At 39.1% G+C, this 14,737-nt stretch overlaps 1 protein-coding gene across 7 annotated transcripts in view; it reads left to right on the top strand.

Moving 5' to 3' along the window:
- The first annotated feature begins 1,301 nt into the window (after positions 1 to 1,301).
- The window catches only part of LOC127379192 (leucine-rich repeat LGI family member 2), a 42,272-nt gene continuing 28,836 nt past the window's right edge, over positions 1,302 to 14,737 (top strand). For 2 of the 7 annotated variants that reach the window (XM_051428494.1, XM_051428492.1), the window contains exons 1-5: positions 10,277 to 11,079; positions 11,167 to 11,330; positions 11,414 to 11,637; positions 13,197 to 13,326; positions 13,405 to 13,505. In XM_051428494.1, coding sequence (XP_051284454.1) covers positions 10,326 to 11,079; positions 11,167 to 11,330; positions 11,414 to 11,637; positions 13,197 to 13,326; positions 13,405 to 13,505 — 1,373 coding nt within the window. In that variant the 5' untranslated portion in view covers positions 10,277 to 10,325. Of the gene's footprint in view, positions 1,831 to 2,097; positions 2,170 to 3,225; positions 3,298 to 4,074; positions 4,147 to 4,342; positions 4,415 to 4,603; positions 4,774 to 4,960; positions 5,126 to 5,205; positions 8,613 to 10,276; positions 11,080 to 11,166; positions 11,331 to 11,413; positions 11,638 to 13,196; positions 13,327 to 13,404; positions 13,506 to 14,277; positions 14,674 to 14,737 lie in introns of those variants that run through there. The other 5 variants (XM_051428490.1, XM_051428493.1, XM_051428491.1 and 2 more) reach the window with 5 other exon arrangements.

The following is a 14,737-nucleotide window of genomic DNA, read 5'->3' on the forward strand; positions in this document are numbered from 1 at the left end:
GCACCTGGCTGCTATATAGGCACCACAACTGTTGGCCTTTGCTCCAGAGTTCTATAATATTGACCTGTGTGTCTGTATTTATCATACAGCAAAGTCTCAGAGTAACCTTCAAGCTCCCCAGAGATCACTAAACATGTGTCAGAGCAGGAATAGCCAATCAGATGCGAGGATTTAACCTGTGTTAACCCTAATATTTCCAGTAGCAACTAACATGTCAAATTAAGTATTATTATCAATCTATTTATAATATAAATATATATAAATGAATGAAATAATAGAAAATAGGATGAATTAGAAACTTTGGGCCCTATATGTCAAAGATTTTAAGGTATTCTTCCCATGCTGTTGAAGTTGGCAAATTGGATTATGTGAACTGATTTGGGAAAGAGGAAAGGGTGTCGCATTGTCTTTTCTATAATACATACTATGATAATTGTCATTTTTTCATGAAATGGCTACACAAAGGCCTAAAATACTGGAAAGGCTTCATTTTGATTGCTTATTTTGCCTCAAAAAGAATATTATTCAGTACATGTTTTATCAGTGATTACTTTGTTGTGGGTAGACAATCAAGTTGTTATAATTTGATTATGACAATTACGTGAATTGTTTTTCTTAAATAGTATTTTAAAAGCATATATGTGGAATCTGCCATATATGAGTTTGTGGTGTTTTGTAGCTGTCTTAAATGTGTTTTGATAGCTTGTATTCTAAGTTTTTGAGAAGGACTAAAAGTGAAGGATTTTTATTTATTTTATTTCTTGTTTTTCTTTCTGTTATTTCAGTCCAAATTCCTCTTCTAGGAGTTGGATACACAATCTCTCTTACCTTATGTTGATACAGGTGTCTCTGGCCATATACTGCATACATAGTGTACGCTTTGCCTGCATTTGCACCCACTCAGATAGCCATTGTATTCAGTGAAGAAGCTCTAGCAGCTGAGCAGCCCTGCATAGCCCGCCACTGAGGCGCTGTCCATGGTGCTGCAGTTCTGCACCTCAGAGATCGTCTGTATGGAGGAGGGGTACTGTATAGCTTACTGTATGTAAATAAAAAAAAATCCACCTATAGGTAACGATATATCCCTTCCTTGCGTCTCAGACAAGCGGCTTGGTTTCATAGAGAGACTTTTATATGATGGCTTTGATTCAAACATATTGTTAAACTGCCAGAAAAAAGCGCAAAATAAAACCAAAATGATTATATGATGGACGTCGTTTATAAATGTATTTAGGAAATGTCCCCCTTTTCCTATGAATGCACATTGACAAAACGCAATATATCTGCTAATATAATTAAACCATATTCCTGTAATTGCCCCCTATATTCAATAACAGCCATATCTGCATAAAGAAGCGCCCCAAAGCAACATTAACTGCGTGTGAAACGCTCAGGGTTGCCAGATCTGCGGGGCTAGCCTACTAAAAGCCTTTTATTTTTTCTTTTCGGTGTGCGTGGTTGTTGAACCAACAGTTACCGACTGGAGCTCTGACTTAATAAATAATTAAAGTGGACGGAGGGGAGCTGCAGCTGATTTGCTGATGTCAGGGAGCCAGTGCAGCATTTCATGGTGCAGGGTGTAAACGCGCGGTGCCATCTGCCTCGATCGGTGCTCTCAACGAACCTCACACATGCGAGCCCGGCAAGAAAGATGCTGCCAACTCTCAAGATTTGGGCATTGTTTTCCGTGTCGCTCGGTTTCCTGTCTCAACCGGGTCATTTGAAGAAGGCTTTCCGATGTCCTTCAACATGCAGCTGCTCCAGGGAGTCTATCATTTGCGTCGGGTCCTCCTATGTCCCAAGGATTACCCCCAACGACATCAATTCTTTGTGAGTAGCCTCTGTATCTTTTTTTTTTTTTTTTTTTCACCAAACCAAAAACACTGCATGTATGTGTAATATGCAGCAATATAGGCTTATTAAGTTTCATCCTAGTTGTCCCAGGCTGTGTTTTATAATGTGCACCATCTTAATAACGACTGATGTTGCAAGGCAATGCAGTCCTGACTCTTCTCCACCTCCTCCGATTTATCACTTTTCAGCATTCCATTTGCTTTGCCGGCTTTTATGTTCGTCTTTTCTGCTTCTTCCTTTCAGGAGTATCGTCAATGGGACTTTCTCAGAGGTCAAAGAGGCGATGTTTGCTCACATGCCATCTCTCCAGCTACTGTAAGAGTACTTGAGCTGCATGTCATTCCTCTGTCTTATTATGAGTTGGCCTTATTGTAGCAAAGGCTCCTATTAGGACTGAACTATGCAGACAGATTGATTTCAGAACTTATTTTAAATGGATGACTTTAAAAACTTGGATATGTCTTCAATGTGGGGGTTTAACATGCCAAATGCAGACTGGTGATGGAGATCTGACGGCCTAAAGCTGCAATACACACACAGAAATAATAAACTATAGTCTTATCGGCATGTAGTATCTATTGAAGTGCATGTATGTATGGAGCACCTGTAACTTTCTGTTGTGCATTGCTTTAATACAGATACAGAAAAGCATCCTTTAAGTCAGTTTAAAGCATGTTGCAGCGTTTAGTAGGAAATAAATAATGGTAATCTAGTCTTGAGCCATCCATGCTGTCCCATACCAAGATGTACTTATCAGACATCATCAGTCTACTTTGTTACTCCACCTGTGATAGCTGTGACGCCAGCATAAACAAAGGCGTGGCAGATATAGAACATTTAACCAAAGTCACAACACATGATGATTTTAAAGTATCAAGGTTAATCTTTGTGTCATTTGACAGCACAGGGGCACAATCAAATGTAAGTTATAGCCCATTCATGCTGCACACACATAGTTCATATATACAAAAATTTAATTTAGAATAAAGTAAAACTATATATGCAGTTACTTGTTTACATATACACTCAGAAGGTACCATTAACCATTTCTCTTGAAACTGATATTTACGCAAGATGATTGTCTTTTGTGTTCTTGTGTTACATGTAGATGTAGGAGGTGTTATATCTTAGGACAATATAAACATCTGTGCTCTACTTTGTGTGTGACAGGAAACAATATGTGTGAAATGTGCTGAAATGGCGACAGAGGCCATGAAATGTGGTGATATAATTACTAACTCTTAATTTAACATGTGTTGCCATTAAGAATTGGAAAACATCCTAAATCACAGTCTAAGAAATGTCATCTGTACATTGTGTTGGCAGTCAGCAAATGTATATGTATAATGTGTATTTTATTATTCATTACAGGCTTTTGAATTCCAATTCTCTCACAACTGTAAGGGATGATGCATTCTCAGGTCTTCCACATCTGGAGTATTTGTAAGTTCTTCTGTTGGTTTATATTAAAGTAGTGCAAAAGAATTCAGTCAATAAATGTAATAACTTATCATGAGTAGGTAAAAGCATTAATTTAATCAGTTGCGACTGCACACTTTAATCCAACATGATCAAAACAGACCTTTAAGAATGTTGTTATGGACAAGAGGTTATGTTTTTGGATGCTGTCTTTCAGAAAGTGAATAAGGCAGGAAAATATCAACCGTACGCCCTCTACTGGTTCAATTTGTACCAGAACAAAATCTTCACTCATATGTCCACAAACAGTTTCTAAAAAAAGTATTACAAATGCATATCAGTATTGTTGCTGGAATTACAGCCATTTTGGAAAACTGCCTTCTTAGAGTTTATTACAACCCGCAAGTCTGAGTGAAATGTTACTATAATGTTTACAAAAATGTCATCTATTCATCACTAGAGTATACGTATATATCCTGACCAAAAGCTGCACAACATTTACTACGATCAGTATCATATTTATAAAAGTCTAAAAAGACTGGAATGCCACTGGAATGGAAATAGTGACTTGAGCACTTTCCAGACCCAGTGGCAGAGGCAGCTGCTGTGTTCATGTGTTTATAGTATGTGTAGACTATTTTTTAAAAGTAATTTTACTATAGATTCATGCACCATTATTGATGTAAAAAAAAGTCATATGCACAAAGCCTTACTTGTCTGCAACTGAGTTAATATGCATGTTAGAGAACTAGAATACCAAGTTTATGACTAAATCCAATATGCTTTTGTTATCTTTCACAGGTTCATCGAGAGTAATAAGATAGAGACTGCATCCAAATATGCCTTCAGAGGACTCAGGGACTTGACTCACTTGTATGTTCCAGTCTTTAAAATCCTTCCCAAACAAAGACTGTTAAAATCTCAATTTTGTAAAATGTATTTGCTGTAATAAGGCGCAACTGTGGGCCATTGTATATGATGCTAAATGTTGTTCCATTTTCTTGCAATGGAATTATGATATTCTTAATAAATACTATTTTATGTATTGATTTATTGCTGTTGTTTCTAGGTCTTTGGCAAATAACAACATTAAAGCCTTGCCCAGGGACCTCTTCATTGACTTGGACTCACTGATAGAGCTGTAAGTTTGTTGAGAAAATAGTGTAAATGTCCTCTGTTTTCGTTTTCATGATCTGTGCCAAAGATGGTGTCCTTGTTGACGCATTATGTTAAGATATATCTTCCTCCTCTCCCCTTTTTTCTTCTAAGATGCTTTATAGCTTGACTACTTTGTTTATCTGCAATGACATACAGTACTTATCTCCTGCAGGGACCTGCGAGGCAATGCCTTTGAATGTGACTGCCGTGCCAAGTGGCTGATGACGTGGCTGAAGAACACCAATGCCACGGTGTCGGATGTCGTGTGTGCCGGACCGGAGGACATGAAGGACAAGCGCCTCAATGATATGACCAGCCTGCACAATGAATGCGTCTCAACGGGTAAAAAAACCCCTGAGCCAACTGGCCTTGTCTCTAGTCTAACTGACATCAGTATCAGGCAACGCAATCGGGTCATCGGAAGAAGTCTAAAGAAAAAAAGTGTAGTTTTCTGAGTTTCAAAGTGGCTTTGCTTTTAGAATGTGATCATCTTGTGGAAAATCTCAATGCAGAATGTGTTTTTCCACAGATTTCGTGCTGCATCAGTCCGTGGCATCTGAGTCTCTGTCTGTTGACACATTCAGCTATAAGAATGATGTCTATGTGACTATTGCTGCTCCCAGCACAGACAGCTGTATGGTTTTACAGTGGGACCACATAGAAATGAACTTCAGAACTTATGATAACATCACAGGTATGGCGATGCCTTAACAAATTGCCTCAGAATACCCTGACTGACACTCATCTGTTTATAACTTTTTCCCTGCCTCCTAGGTCAGTCCATTGTGGGGTGCAAGTCAGTTGTCATCCAGGACCAGGTGTTTGTCATCGTGGCTCAGCTCTTTGGTGGTTCCCACATCTACAAGTTTGACGAAGACCAAAGCAGGTTCAGCAAGTTCCAGGACATTGAGGTGTCCAAGATCTCCAAGCCGAATGACATTGAGGCATTCCAGATTGGTTCTGACTGGTTCTTTGTGATAGCTGATAGCTCAAAAGCGGGCCTGTCCACTCTCTACAAGTGGAACGATAAGGGCTTTTATTCATACCAGTCGCTGCATGAGTGGTACCGCGACACAGATGCAGAGTTCTTGGACTTGGATGGGAAGGCCCACCTTATCTTAGCGAGCCGCTCACAGGTGCCTGTGATCTACCAGTGGAGCCGGAGCAACCAGAAGTTTGTCTTGCAGGGCGAGATCCCCAACATGGAGGATGTTGTAGCTGTAAAGCACTTTCGGATCAAGGAGGAACTCTACTTGGCTATGACACGCTATATTGGTGACTCAAAAGTTCTACGTTGGGGTGCCAAACAATTTGCAGAGGTCCAGGCCTTGCCCTCACGAGGGTCCATGATTCTTCAGCCATTCTTCTTCAAAGAACGTTACTACCTGGCCTTGGGAAGCGACTATACCTTCTCTCAGATCTATCTGTGGGATGATGACAAGAAACTCTTTGACCGCTTCAAGGAGGTGTACATCCAGGCCCCACGCTCCTTCACTGTGGTTTCCACTGACCGCAGGGACTTCATCTTCACCTCTAGCTTCAAGGGAAACACACAGATCTTTGAGCACATTATCATTGACTTGAGCTTGTGAGGGGCTGTGCCTTATTGCCCGTCCTGCAATCGAACGTCTTCCACTAAAAAGATACATTTGTGAAGGGAAAAGGCTCAGAACAGACTTAATGAACTGTTAAATATAAATTCCTACATAGTTTTCTGTCAGAAATAGGCGCTGGGTCAAGTAGTTTTTGGAATCCTTTTCCGTTTCTTAAGGTGTCTTGACCATTACTCAATGGCCTTGTCCTATTATCTGTTCTCATGGCCTCTCAGACTTTCAGAGATACCACCATTTCACAAAGAGTGAGAGGGAGAGTCAAGAGGGTGGACAGTTGTACAAGGCAGCTGGTAAATTCCCAAAAACTCCAGCTGACATTCCAGAGGGTGGAAATATTTGAATTATAATATGATCTATTTGGATGTATAGATTTTGGTTAATATCCCCTGTGCTAATGGTTTTATACCCCCCAAAAAATATAACAGGACTTTAGAGAAAGATAATTTTACTACTGAGGGTGTAACAGGTGTGGTTGCCACTTACCTCATGTCCTCTTACCCTGTGGTAATGTACAGTATGTTGCCTTATCAGCACTGGGGTTCTGTGTTCTGATGGGTCCACAGTGCCGCCCTCTGGCCGTGATAAAGTATCACACCCCTTTGCTTTTTCCATACAGGGAATCTCTTGAAAGCACAAACCTTTAATTGTCGTAGCTGAGACCCCAGCCCTTAGAGGTTAGTTGTTAAGTGGAAATGTTGCTGTAGGTGCTATAGATTATATTGCGTACAGTAAAAAAGGAAGAAGTGTTTTGTTGTTTTAGGAGGTGAAATATTCAGGACTGGATATAGCTAATGCCTTTTTAGACAAACACATATGAATGGAAAATCCCCATTTACTCACCCTTTTAGTTCAGAGGAACTATAAGTGGCAAATCTCTTTTTATCCATTTAGTGGAAAGGACCTGTGTTAAGGCTAAACCTATTAACAATACACGTTTGAAAAAATAACCACAGTTGGACTACTGACATAACTTAACTTTACTTTTTAGGCTATAACTAAAACAAGGCTCCTTACAGCAAAAGTCAGTGGACTCATATAAATACATTTAATAAGAGGACATTTGTTTGTCCAAAACCGAAGGAAACAAAATGTTGATGTAAATATATCCACTCAAGTTGAGAGGCTTTTTCGGTCTGTCTTTCTGTTCTTTGAAAATACTGAATGTTGACTTACAAACTACAACATGTACATAAAACAAGGACTGCAATGCCACTACCTGTTTGTCACACAACAGTCTGAACTGATCTTTGCACTTACTTAAAAAAAAAAAGTTACTGCAGCTTGCAAGAGCATGACATTCAAAAAAAGGGTGTTTGCCAAATTACTTTTAATGAACCTAATAAACTCAGAAGTCTAGAAGTGCTTCTACTCATTAAGTGAATGGTATTGCAATTAAAAAAAACATAATTGAATATGCAAGCTTTACAACATGAAGATTCTTTTGTATGATTATGTTTTAAGCATACTGAATGTTACTCTCAAAATATACTGTAAATTTAGTCAGTTGCGTATCAAAATAAACGTGTAAAAGTATGATTGTAAGATGTGTTTTATCATTCATTGATCATTAGGATTATGTCACTGTCAATATCAGGAACAGTTTTATTTTCTCCCCTAAAAATAATTAATTTCTTTGTTATAGGGAAAACCAGCAATATTTATTTTGCTGCCTTAACAACAGGCACTGGGATCTTACAGCTGTAACAATCAGTATTTTTATATTGATGTAATGAGCACCAAACTGCAGACTTTTATCAGTACCTAAAATATGATGTCACCATCATCCATGCTGTAATTCAAGATGAGGATTCATATGAAGCCCCAGCTCACAGTTGAACACAGTGTTAGTCCACAATGCAAATGAGCACTGTAAAGGCTATGCTGTCACAAATGTAAAGGTCTACAGTCGGGCAACTGTACTGGCTTACCCAGAGCAGCTTCTTCACGCTGCAAGATTCCTACATTCACCGTCTGCACTCCACCATAAAAATAGTTTATTTTTATGACTTATTACTTATTTATCTATTTATATAATTTTTGTTTTGTAAGTAGCATAAAGGAACTCCAAATCACCAACTGTGTTATAGAATTATAAATAAATTAACCCTACGCTATCATCATGCTTATATTATTTACATATAATGTAGTTCTATAATATGTGTTCATCCAATAACGTTGCAGGCTCCAGTATAAGACAGCTGATACCCTGGCAACCCAGCAGACCTCATAATTTGTGTGTACTGCCTGATTTTGTTACCCAAAAAACTGAGTTGTCTCTATTCAGGGCGAAAAAGGTTTTTCGCCCTGAATAGTGTCTGTAGGTAACCTTTAACAACAAATGTGATGCATAAGGATGTGAGTACAAGATAACAACAGCCTAAAACCATAAATGTGAAGAGGGCATGTCCTCCCCAGTCTCGTCCAGTCTGTAGCTGTAAATGGGAGGACCAAGTGACAGAGAAAGGCAGAGTCATAGTAAAAGAGTTTCAAAGAAATGCACACAAACCAAAGCATGCTGAATTTGCATACATATAATTCATACTACAGAGGACACCACACTTCAACAATGTAAGTTGATTTTCCTACAATCCTCTAAGATTCTTTTTCAAATCATATTGTAAAATAAGTGTAATAATCATAGTGTGTTTGATTAAGAGAAACATAATAATGTAGACCTGCTCTTATTCAAAATCCATTCTTGTGGCTATTTGATGTCATCATAATGAATGTTTACTTACAAACACAATGTGTCATTCTTGTACCTACCACGACCAAAAAGTATTCATAGAAATTTCACAACTGTTCACAATCTAAGTTGAATTCTGGTTGCCAACCTGAAGGAGGAAGTCCAAAGTCTAAACAGTCAGTGAGGGCAAGGTGTGGCACTCTATACATTAACAAGTCATAGCTGTACATGCCGATACTTGGCTGAGGGCTTTGTGAATCACAATGGTAATACATGTCATATCTAGTTATACAGTACTTACTGTAGCTGTGCTTGAGTTTCTTATTGAGTTTGCCTCAGCAAGCGGCTTTGTCTACATTTTAAAATGGCATAAAATCTAATCTAATCTAGTCATCATTTTGTCTTTTTCGCAGTTACCCTGAAGTAAAGACATGAATGTCATCACACAGTTTGAAATTGTTCCGCCTAAAGAAACACATCCTTTAATACAGTGCATATTTGACAACAATCTCAAGAAGCTCAAAAAATTACTAAAGGACAACAATATCAATCATCGTTACCCATGCAGAAAGTTGAAGGACTATGTAACTCCACTGACTGCTGCTGTTGTAAATCACAATACGGATATTTGGACTTTCCTTTTGTGTCAGGGTGCCGATCCAAACCAAGCTTCCGAAACTGGCTTAACACCTTTGCATTACGTCTCACTATCCAAAGCACCTCTTGTCTTTGTGGTTAAACTGCTTGAAGCAAAAGCTAATCCAAATGTATGGAGTATACAGCGAGTCTCACCTCTGCAAACTGCTGCCATCAATGACAGGGACGATGTTGTGAGAGAGCTCATCTCTGCTGGTGCACTGGTAACATTATTACCTGTCACTGATCCTATACATATGACTCAAAATAAAAAGATCTCTCTGATGATTCATAACCTTGCATCAAAAGGAGATGAATTATGCTGCACAATCAGACATTTCCTGGATATGGAAATTGATGTGCGAGGAGAGCCACCTGAAGAAGTGTTCAAAACGTTTGACAGTCACATGCTGCAGGAAGATCCTCGGAACCATCTGACCATGATTGAAGTGCTCTTTAATCTTGATGGGCCAGGTAAAGAAAAATACAGAGAAGGGTGTATTAAATGGCTGAAGAACACTGAAAATGTGAACACCTACATTGCAGGAGCAGTCAGTCGCCTTCCAAACATCCCTGCGATACATGTAAAGAGGGCCATTGATAGTTTACATGCAGTTATCTGCACAATAGAAGACATACCAAATGAGCAAGCTCTAGCTTTAATCCCTCAACTACTGGACCGGCTTTGCTCAGAAGAGAAACCTGATATTTGGGAAGCTGTTCTGCAAACACTGTATGTGATAACACAGAAATCAAAAGACACAGATGGCTGGGATCCCAACTTTGTTGAGAAGTTGTGCAAAACAGTTGCTCCTTTTGTAAAGGACCGACACTGTTCTGACATTAGAGTCTTCACATACAGTGTATTAGCAAACTTACTTTCAAATAACCATGCGGTTGACACCTTTACATCAGTGGGGATAAGTTCAGTGCCTGAGGACATACTGACATTTGCAGATATGAAAATGAATGACAAGCTGAAAGTAGTCCTCAGACGACTAAAAAATCATTTCAGCTCACCGAAGTCGGAATGTGAGGACAGTACAGCCTTACCTGGATCCAAGAAAAAGAAAAAAAAGAAGAAGAAAAAGAAGGAAAAGTCAGAAAAGTTAGAAGACCCAAATGATGATCAAGTTCTGACAACAACTGATCCAACATCAGCTCCTATTGTGGAGTCAACTTCAAATGTTAAGCCATTCCACTTCAACACCACTATGTCATCAAAAACACACAAATGGCTACAGATCAGCAAGAGGTGGAGAGAAAAATTAGAGAAGCTTCTGAGCACTGATGACAGTAAAGTATCCAGAATTGGGAGTATGATTTATGTGAATGATGCAGAATTCCGCATTGCAAAGGGCAGTGATGGTACTGAGGTCTTTCTGGGGCTGAGAGATGATGGCACTGAGGTTGCTATTAAGAGAATGTCTAAATGCAACTATCAAGTGCTGAAGAATGAGGAAGGAATTCTACGACTTCCAGAGCTTGATCATCCATCCATTGTACGATATGTTGATGCTGCGGAGGATGAGAACTTTGGATATCTTGGTCTTCAACTTTGTGAATACACCCTGGAAGAATACATCCAAAATAGTGATGGTGGTCTGCTGATAAAGAAACTTGTCTATCAGGTTCTCGACAGTTTAAGGGTGCTTCATTGTCAAAATCCTCCAATTCTCCACCGAGATCTCAAACCACAGAATGTTTTGATTGGTAAGACAAGTTATGACAAGCAACAATGTTTGAATTTATAAGTATATAATTTGTTTCCTGAGTTTTTCTTCCTGATTTGTTGTGCAGATGTTAACGGGAGGGCAAGATTAGCTGATTTTGGTATAAGTAGACGGTTACTCAAAGGCCAAACAACTTATCGCACAGGCAGCGCAGGAACAAAATGCTGGATGGCCAAGGAGACATTAGCAGGCAAAGCTGACATACCATACAAGCCAAACACTGATGTCCAGGTCCGTTTTTTCTCCTGCACAAAAGTTAACTGATGACTTGGTGAAAAATACTTCCTTAATTGCAAAAATGTTCTGTTTTTAAGGTGGCAGGGATGCTCAGTTATTATATCCTCTCTGGTGGACACCATCCTTTTGGCGACAAACCCTATGAATGTGAGTACCACATTCATGAAGGGAAGTACAGTTTGGACCATGTTCAAGATGTGGTGGCAAAGGATCTCACTGAGTGGATGATCGATGCAGAACCAAAGAACAGACCTAAAGTGGAAGAATGCTTGAGTCATCCCTTCTTCTGGACCATTAAAAAGTGAGGACGAAACTCTGATTGATTGACTGATTGATTCATTAAAATCCTTTTCCATTTATGGGATGGCGATATCAGTCTAGAACTTTGTTGAGAGTAAAACATTTCAACATTATTGGATGGAATGGCAAATTTGGTAAAACCATTCAGGGTTCCCAGACAATGTATTTTAACAACTGGTGATCCTCTGACTCTTCATCTATTGCCAGCAACAGGTTGACGTTTTAGGTTGGGGATGAAATGTGTTCATACCTTTTCTGAATAGCCACCAAGGCAGAGTGAAGTTTGCTATTATTGCCTCATCTTAGCTGCGTCCCACTTCCTCACTAATATCCAACAATCAACAGTCTTTTGCATATGTTGTCATCTCTATGTGATAAAGTGTGCCAGTTGGGATGCAACAACTGTGTATATGTTCAGTCTCATCTCAAAGGCATTTGTAGTGTTCATTCAGTTGTACACACAAGAAGTAATGAAAGTACAGTAGTGGTATAAAGAATATAAACAAAAGTCTACAACCATGTAACAGTTGTGCATGGGTGATGGGAATGTCATTACGGTTTGCAAGTATTTAGTCATAAAATTAATGTTACCATACCTGTGGAGAAATATTACCAAATTTCATGGCAACCTGTCAATCACACGAGGAACAGTCAGCGGATCACCAAAGTCATTGCAATTCATTCTCTGGGAATAGGGTTGGGTGCTGTTCACATTTGAATCTATACCAATAATGGTACCAGTAACTGGAGTTTGTTACCAGTACCCATATGGGACCTTTTTTTTGCTTTCATAATGCAATATTTCATAATATATATATGTGTGTGTGTGTGTGTGTGTGTGTGTGTGTGTGTGTGTGTGTGTGTGTGTGTGTGTGTGTGTGTGTGTGTGTGTGTGTGTGTGTGTGTGTGTGTGTGTGTGTGTGTGATTCACATTCTATTGGTTTTATACAAAGGTTGTGTACATCTCACATACAAACTTGCTGGTCACACTAGAGGAACAGTTAGATGATCACCAAAGATCAATACTCTGGGCACCAGGAATATCTCTACTAAATTTCATGACATTCCCTTTAATAGTTGTCAAACTTCTGGTGGTATTAATCACCAGGATTCTGTGCACCCTGGTCATTCACCTGATAGAGGTACCAAGGCTGATTTCTTACCACAGTAGCCACAGGTTTCAATCCAACCCTGTGGCCCTACTGCATGTCCCCTCTCTTCTCTCTCTTCACCATCTTGAGCTTGCAAAAAGTCACCCCCCTACAGCCTAACCTGTGACACATGTACTGTAATAAGCTAACAGTATGCTCATTGGCTTTGAAAGTAACGCTAGATGTAGGTAGCAAGTTAGCCAGACATGCTAATATTTGCAGGGCACATAACATTTAATCCATTCCTTACAGTTTTGCTGCTGTTTAGTTTTGCACGCTGCTTTGGCATGTGGGTAAATCTAAAGCATACTAGGCCTGTCAGCCTAGTTAGGGACAACAAAACAGTATTATTAATACTTTTTCAAGGTTCTATTCATTTGGCAAATCACATATCTTTTTTTTTTTGCAGGGGAGAAGAATACTTGAGTAAGATTGGCAACAGGGAGGAGGTGGCAAACTGTCGAAATGCTGTCCCGGAACTGATCTGTTCACTGGAAAAATGTGCTGGGGATGGATCCTTCAAACAGTGGAAAAATAAGGTGACAGCAACTGCAACATAACAATAGTTTCTGTATACCTAAATTCAACGTGATGACTAATTACTTTAGGTGTTGTAGTTTCCACCAGAGTTGGTCCAGAAGATGGATGCCAAGAACAAAGCCTACCCTGACAACATACTGGGATTACTGCGCTTCATACGAAACCTCCATGAGCACTAGTGAGTGAAACTGAGTTAAAGCTGATACAGGGCCTTAACTCACCACTAAAATCAAACTTCACAAAGACACTGAAACAATAACTTTAAGACACATAAAAAAATTTTTTTTTAAATGTCAGCAGAAGGGGTTTTCTCAGATTCAAAATTAATTTCATAATCAGCTAAAAAGAGCCAACTGCCTCAAACCAGATGGTCTCTGATGGAGACCGCAGTATGATTTTAATGGTGACTTTACAGAGGAAATTACACCATCTAATTTTTAACATTACATAAAACTACAACAAGTTTTTAACTGGTTGTAAAATAGTCTCATTTTTGATGCCTCTGTATGACCTACAACAGGGGTATTTAACTACATTTGTAGATACTAATACTAATTAACCAGTTTTCGCAGTATTGTGCAGTTGCACTGTTATTGTGCATGTGACATCTGGTTGTAACAGCAAATGCGGTTTAATACTGCAGGTCACAGAATATGTGGCAAAACAAACTATTGCTGATTAAATGAAGAAGTCAGGCAATAATTAAAACTTTTCCATCATTCTGTGAGCAACCTTGTTCTGATTTTATACTGCACACAGCATAAGTGTTTGAGTCTGTGAGCTCACTGTGGCTGCTCCTTCTTGTTCCATTACTTCCTGACATATTTACAGTCTGCTGTAAGATAGCACACATTGTGATCATGTGGTCAAGGGTGTCTTTCACAAACTAGATGTCAAAGATTTGTAAGCTGTTCATTATTTTGTAATAGAATGTTCCTTTTTGTCCACAGTGCCAAAGATGCAGCCCAAGTTGATGTGATGGTGTTATTTCCTGATCTCTTTGGATGTGTTTACAAGTTTGCCAAGACCCAAGGGTGGAATTCAGAGACCCCCTTGAAGGAAATGTTTCAAAGAGAAGACATCACCATGAGCTTTACAATGCTGTCCACAAACGTTGAGGAGCCCCTGGGTGTCCCACTTCAAGAATCTCAACCCACTGACTTGAAGGAAAGTTGACTTGAAGTTGACTTCCAATAGGCCTTTCTCATGTATGACATTGTCAGACCTTTCATAAAAGGTGTTACTAATTGTCCCATTGGCCTTATTGCATTACCGTTTATCATAGTTTCTCAGAAGTACTGCCATTTTAAAAAGATTGTGAGATCAATAAAGAGGTTGAGCATTCATTCTGTTATTTGAAAATACTGTTGTTCAGATGTCACACAAAACTCTGAAAAGTTTTTGCACTTA

This window comes from Dicentrarchus labrax, unplaced genomic scaffold (assembly GCF_905237075.1).
Source record: "Dicentrarchus labrax unplaced genomic scaffold, dlabrax2021, whole genome shotgun sequence".
Taxonomy (NCBI): domain Eukaryota; kingdom Metazoa; phylum Chordata; class Actinopteri; family Moronidae; genus Dicentrarchus; species Dicentrarchus labrax.